Below are 6,998 nucleotides of genomic sequence, written 5' to 3' on the forward strand. Positions count from 1 at the left end.
GAGGGTGTGTTCCAACTATAGGGGGATCACACTCCTCAGCCTCCCCGGGAAAGTCTATGCCAGGGTACTGGAGAGGAGAATTTGACCGATAGTCGAACCTCGGATTCAGGAGGAACAATGCGGTTTTCGTCCTGGCCGTGGAACACTGGACCAGCTCTATACCCTCTTCAGGGTGGCGGAGGGTTCATGGGAGTTTGCCCAACCAGTCCACATGTGCTTCGCGGATCTGGAGAAGGCATTCGACCGTGTCCCTCGCAGCGCCCTGTGGGGGGTGCTCCGGGAGTACGGGGGGAGGCAGTGTCTGGAGAGAGGGAAGTCTGGGCATCTTTGCTTAGACTGCTGCCCCCGTGACCCGGTCCTGGATAAGCGGAGGAAAATGGATGGATGGATGGATGGATGGACGTGTGTGCACATAAATTCATCTTCAGTAAGGACTTATCATCTCTGTGGATGTAGGTTTGGAATATTATTCTGTGCACATATGAAAGCCTGCATCCGTTGTGTTTACAGATTTTAAATTAAGGGTTATTCAGCCTGGGTTGTTATGGGCTTTGCAGTTTATCACTGGCTTTTTAGGAATGAATAATGTGTATCTGCTGTGTTTGCACGTGTATTCGTTGCAGGATAGAACCCACACACTAAAAGGTCATTCCTCCCTGAGGTCTGCTTCCTTTTCATATCCAGCAAAGAGTGGGAGCCATTTGTATTCGCTCTCTGCTGCTGATGAGCAAAAGCAATAAGCTCCTGTCTTTGGAAATGTGTTTCCCGATCCAAAGGGCAGACTCACCACACTACAGAGTCGACAGATCTTTAATAAGAAAGTTTCTGCATGAATGCCGCTATCTCGCAGTATCATTATTGCTGCTCTGCTTGAAAAGGAGAGTTTAGAAATTTAACTGACTGCACCTTATCACTATTAGAAATGCAGTACATACATTCACAAGTACACCCTTATTTCTGTCTAATTTACTTAAGTGATAAGACTAAAAACCAGTAAGGCTGTTCAGTTCTTTCTACTGTATACTTGCAAAAGAAATGCTTCTATGAGTGTGTGTCTTTGCTCTACAGTGTAGAAGTGTCAAAGTACATGCTACGACAGCTATTTTCTGTACCTCAGCCAAGAGATTAGCCTTTTGTATGTGGAAGGCAATGTGTGTTTGCTCCTTTGGCAGAGCCAGATTAGGAATAGGTTTACTGACAGAACATCGAGTTATCACTCAGGAGAGCACTTTCAAACCACCGAGCATAAAGAGACTCACACACACTTCTTTCAGGTGATGGCTATGTTTCTTCTGAGCAGCATGAGATGGAGCCTTCTTTAATTATGTCTTCAGATATGATAAAAGGATGCGCTTTTAGGTTACCGAGGATGGTTCCTCTACCACTGTCCTTAAAAATGGGATGAGTGCCACACTCCACTGGGCCCCCTTTCATTGCAGTGAAGTCCTCTTCCAGATTTTTTAAAAGATGGGCGTGAGATGTATAGTACTTTGATGAGGACTGTAAAATTGGCCACCCTTCAGTTTCTCAGGGCCTGTCTCAAAGGGACAGTAGATAAATTAATGGAAACACACACACACACACAAAAGCATGGGATTAAAGTAGAATTTTGCATCTTATAATGAATAAATTGTTTGGCAACAAAGATGTAACACTTTGTTATTCATGGGTGTACACACACACACACATATATATACAGTATATCACTATGGTCAGTTAATTCACTTGGAGAATTAAAGTAAATCCCTTTGCAAATCCTTTTTGTTGGGGTCCACTTTGGTTGACTTTCCTCAGATTTGGTCCTTTGACCAATATCAAAGTGTCCTGGCAGTGCTGACCTTTGAAGGAGCAGAGAGCTGGAGAATCAAAACAGATGAAGCTACTGTGCCTTATTAGCTGTGTTAAGACACTTTGCAGTCAGTTATGAGACAAATCCAGCCATTTGTAGCTCCCCAGCTACAGTAATCCACCAAGTAGCCCTCTCTGAGTTTGTGCACATACTGCAACAGTTCTGCCACTGTACTTTGGGTAAATTTAATGACGAAGACATTATATCAAATGACAGATTAATAGATTGACAAGTGTCACACCACACTTTGGGGGGGGGTAGCCTTTATTTATAGTAATTGACAGAGAGGTGGACAGGAACCAGACAGAGAGAGCAGGAGAGATGTATGGCAAATATCAGTGAGCTGCTGATGTCACGCACGCAGTGTGCAGCCTACAAACACAGTGCACTGCACCATAACCACTCGGCTACAGGGCGCCCACCACAAACTTTTATTTCTTGATTAAATTTTGTTTTGTCTTTAAAAAATGATCCCCCCAAAATGCTTATTGGCCATTTTATTGTGCCTACTAACATTTGTCTGTATGACATCTTCAAGGTGGCTGATTCAGTTTCACCGCTCAGTCAGGTTTGGTTTAGATAAATAATAAATCCCGGAGTCGTACGTCTACACCACTCACAATAAGAATCTGTTGATCTCTCCCTCATGTTAGCGACAGTCCAGTCACTGTTATCAACAATACTTTAGTGAAAAACAAGAAACAAAAAACGTGTCAAGCAAATCGTGTTTTCTCCTGGCATGTATGTTTGAACTAGCATTAATTAAACATAGCTATTAAGAACCACGGTTTCAGTGATGGCTTAATTTATTTACTTAGAATCTAGTTTGGGGAGAAATTGGACAGATAGGAGATGATCACAGGTGCATCATGGTCAGCTGCACAGGTAAACATGCCAATACCCTCAGCAGTTGAAGGTTGATAAGAAATGTCACCCTTTTCCCATAAATGAACTGAACAATGTAGATTCACATTGAATCCCTGCAAACACGTCAAACACTATAAACTGAGTGTTTGCTTGTCATGCTGTCTGAGACACAATGTGGTGATATTTACTTAACAAACGTGCTGCAGCATTGCACGTTTCCTCCCTGCTCATAACTGGCACATATGGAATGTCATCAACATGCATTAGTGTAAGATGTTTGTGTGTATCTGTCCAGAATTTTAATTAGAACAGTTTTAGTGGAAATGCTTAGTTTCAAGGTAATGAATCACATATTAAACAATTAACCCAATAAACTAGTTTTGCAGTTGAAAAAGAGCAACAGGGTGAGGCATTGACACCATTTGGAGTCCAGTGACCTCACCTCGCCTTTTTTCTTGGCAAGAATTGTGATGAAGATGTGTTGATCCAAACATTTCTTTTATCTGCTTCATTATTTTGTATTTCTTTATGTTTCCTGACAGGTGTTTCAAAGAGAAGGTAACTGGCATCAAAACTGCTTCATGCAGTCTCAGCGTCCTTTCTTCTTTTCCCTTGTTTGCTCCAGCTGATGAATTCTGTAAGACTCTAGAACCTCTCAAGTGTTAGAAAGACTCCACACTGCCTGCTTTTGTTTGGTTAAAAACCGTACTAGATAAGTTCTGTTCCTAAATGTCTTCTTATTAAAGGCAATGTGTTACATAATTGCGTTATCTCCTCACATACTGTGCTCTGTAGCAATAAGTCTCGGTACTACAGCTGCTAAAACACATTCAGAAACAGCTTGATAAGTTATAAGTAACAGTAATCCATTTAAAAAGACCTCGGAACACTCACACAAAGAAATACTGGAGTAAACACTGTAAATGTCTCAAATGTTAGTGGTTTGTTTCTGAGTTGTTAGATGGAAGCTGTGGTTTAAATTAAATCAAAGCTTTTTGCAAACACCGAGAGCAAGCAGTGTGAAAGTGAAGGAGTTTGAAGTGTCTTTAAAGTGTAAAAGTCTAAAGCAGTTGAAATCAGTTGAAGTGTAGTGGCTGGCAGCATTAGAAATTTTAACTAGTAGTAATAGGAGTAGGATGTTTAAGTGTCAGTTTGTATGAAAACACAAGCACTGAAAACAGTTGAACTGCCAGTTCATTTATAGAGTAAGAGAGGAAAAGCAGTTGAAATGTGATTTCAACTATGAACCATGAAAGTGATTAAACGTTTGTGCCAAGGTTAAAGTGTGTGCACTGTAAATGTTTGGACAGTGAGTTCTGATGTTAGTGTTGAACTGTCAGCTGATGATTAAAATATTTGTAGAGGCTGAAAACCACTAAACTATAAAATGCATCAAAGATAAAAGCTCTTACATGATCAGTTGGTCAACACCTTCTGGCACCTCCACTGATATTTGCAGTATACTGTATAAGACATGGGAGGATGCACAATTCAAACTAACGTGCAGTTATTCGGGTGTTACGCCTGAATCATTTGAACTTGGGTGGAGAAAGGAGTGAAACATTACAAGGGTTACTGGAACTTCATGTGTTCATATCAAAATTTCTCTGAGATTAAATGTCAGCCAAATGTTAAAGCCTCCCTCCAGTGATCTGACAAACAACTTGACATGTTCCAACAGGCTTCCCAAGTAAATCAAGGTTTTATAGGAGGCGAAAAGGGGGAAATGATATCACCAATTGAAATGGTCACAGCTGAGGGTCTCCTCTTTAAATCCCAGTCTCCCTAGCCAAACCTCATTGTGATGTGGGTTATAGCTGGTGGAGTGAAATGACCTTTTCTGAGATGGCTGCTTTCAGAGGGGCTTTGAAAATATAATATTTAATGCAATACTTAACAATAAGAATGAAAATATACTCTTTTTTTCACAGCTGCTATTTGCACCTTTACAACGTAGCCAGTAAAGCACAGATGTGGTCAATAACCTTGATGATAGCTCAGCTCAGTCGGGTGTCTACTATCCCCATTTCAACACGTCAGCATACACAGTAGCAGGACTTGCTTCGATGCATTTACTGCACCAGTGAAATGTAGTTATTAATGTTTTTACACCTTTGCTGCTTTGTGGGAGTTGTAGTCTAGATCAGAAAGTGCTATGGACCCTTTTTCCAGATAATATCACATCTTACAGTGAGAACACCAGCATCACCAGCAATTAGTTTTACAAGTGTAATTGAGAACTTGGAGGCATTAATGTCATTGAATTTTCCAGTGTGTACACCGTTTGCCCAGTACAATATAAAGTACAGAGGATAGGCTGAACACCTCATCATCCAGGAAACCAAACCATCATCCCAACTTCCTGTTTTGTTGTAGAATGGATCAGTTGCGACTGCTGGTTGATTGACTCATGCTGCTACGACCCTTTAACTCCTTGGTTTCTTGCTTTGCTTGGCTCTTAAGAGTAACCTCCTGTACTGTACGTTCCTGCTGGCCTCCTGGCTTTCAGACTTGCTCTGAACCACCAGTGCCTCCTTGCTCCCATCCAGACGTCTCGGTTTTACAGTCCACACTGTAACTCACTATACCAAAACTTGACTATGCTGCTGGTTAGCATTTCACCTAAAAGTCCACTGAGAGTAAAAGCAAGAAGTAATGGCGGTACTGTTACTTGTTCTTTAACTAACTATACTACACTGAAAACTAACACTGACTTTTAAAAATATACGCACGTCCTCTGAAGACAGCTTCACAGACCCAGAAGACAGCTAACCATAATGTCTTAGCTGCATTAGCCCAATTATAATGAGATGTTGGGAATCACGTCTCTCTTTAAGTTGAAAGCCCCTCGGTGAGAAAATAGATCCTATTTATCTTCAATTACACTCACCTCTGTGATGTTTTTCCCTTTGATCCTTCTCACTCTCACACACACCAAAACACACTTACACCATGTAATTGTCTCATTACAAGCCTGATGCATCTACTGTATATGTGTCCTATTTCAGGGATTTACTACCGCAAGTCCTGTGCTTCATCAGGAGCTTGTCTCATTGCTTCTTCTGGTTACCAGCAGTTCTGTACTGGCAAGCTCAACTCAGTGTGCATCACCTGCTGTAACACACCACTGTGTAATGGACCCCGCCAGAAGAAAAGACCCCAGCCGTCCGCTGCCATTACCCTGGCCACACAGCAGCTCCATGTGTTTTCTCTCTACATCCTTCTCCTGCTGTCCTCCACCCTGTGCTGACAGACCTTCACATGCTGAGATAAGACGTGCATTGAAGATGTTCTACCCCTAATAATGGAGAAGAAATGAACTGGAACTGTGTAAGCTGGGACACATACTTTGAAGAGTATATTCTATGAGGCGTGTAGGAAGCTTTGTACTGTGTTTTCTTTACTCCTCTGCTTTTTATGTTGCAGCTTGCCTCCAAGGTAAAAAAGCTACATTATTCATCACATGTGTGCCACAGACAGGATCATGGTGCAGATGCGATGGAAGCTGGGTGAGGTGAAGTGGAGGACAGTGCTGTGGATGATACAGCTTCTAGCTATTTATTAGACGGCAGGTGGCTTGTCCTCATTTGTCTCTATTTATTTACACTACAAGGTTAAATAAGGCATTTTGCAAGAGAGATCGGTAGATTCAGATTTATCACTGATTCTCAGAGCCTTAGGAAAAGACTGCCAGAATAGATGCTGATTTATTCTATGTGAAAACCATTCACTGTCACCACTTGTGGAGCATCAGCTGAGGAAGTTTGATGATTCTGGAAGGAGAAGCACAGTCATGAAGAATTTGATTTGATTTGATTTAATTTATTCTTTCAAGCATGTAAAGACAGTTGATATGTCAACACACATAATTTCACACATATCCAACAAATGCTAATCCAATATCAATTTGCTTATACCTAGTACATGCTTGAATGGAGTAGGAAGAAGTCAGACTTATCCAGTCCTACCCCATGACATCATCTTACCATCATTGGTTTGCAAGCAGTATCTCTACATAAATAATTATCCTCTACACCACACAAGTAATATACTAAAAAAATTATAACAGAGTGTTAACATTCTTACATAATTACATTCTTAAATAATTATCTTCTACACCACACAAGTAATATACTAAAGAATTATTACAAGGTGTTAACATTCATACACCACACCCACAATGTTCCATCTAATTAATCATTAAGCCTGTTCTTGCATATATCCTGATTGACACATACCTTTATATTTATGTTTAAACTCATCAATTCTAGTACTATTTTTT

At 40.8% G+C, this 6,998-nt stretch overlaps 1 protein-coding gene across 2 annotated transcripts in view; it reads left to right on the plus strand.

Annotated features, from left to right (window-relative positions):
• LOC109963783 (ly6/PLAUR domain-containing protein 1-like) overlaps positions 1 to 6,582 on the plus strand; it is a 15,343-nt gene extending 8,761 nt beyond the window's left edge. For both annotated transcript variants that reach the window (XM_020606629.1, XM_020606628.1), the window contains exon 3: positions 5,725 to 6,582. In XM_020606629.1, coding sequence (XP_020462285.1) covers positions 5,725 to 5,966 — 242 coding nt within the window. In that variant the 3' untranslated portion in view covers positions 5,967 to 6,582. The remainder of the gene's footprint in view (positions 1 to 5,724) is intronic.
• Positions 6,583 to 6,998: the final 416 nt, after the last annotated feature.

The sequence above is a fragment of the Monopterus albus genome, unplaced genomic scaffold (genome assembly GCF_001952655.1).
Source record: "Monopterus albus unplaced genomic scaffold, M_albus_1.0 scaffold79.1, whole genome shotgun sequence".
In the NCBI taxonomy this organism is placed as follows: domain Eukaryota; kingdom Metazoa; phylum Chordata; class Actinopteri; order Synbranchiformes; family Synbranchidae; genus Monopterus; species Monopterus albus.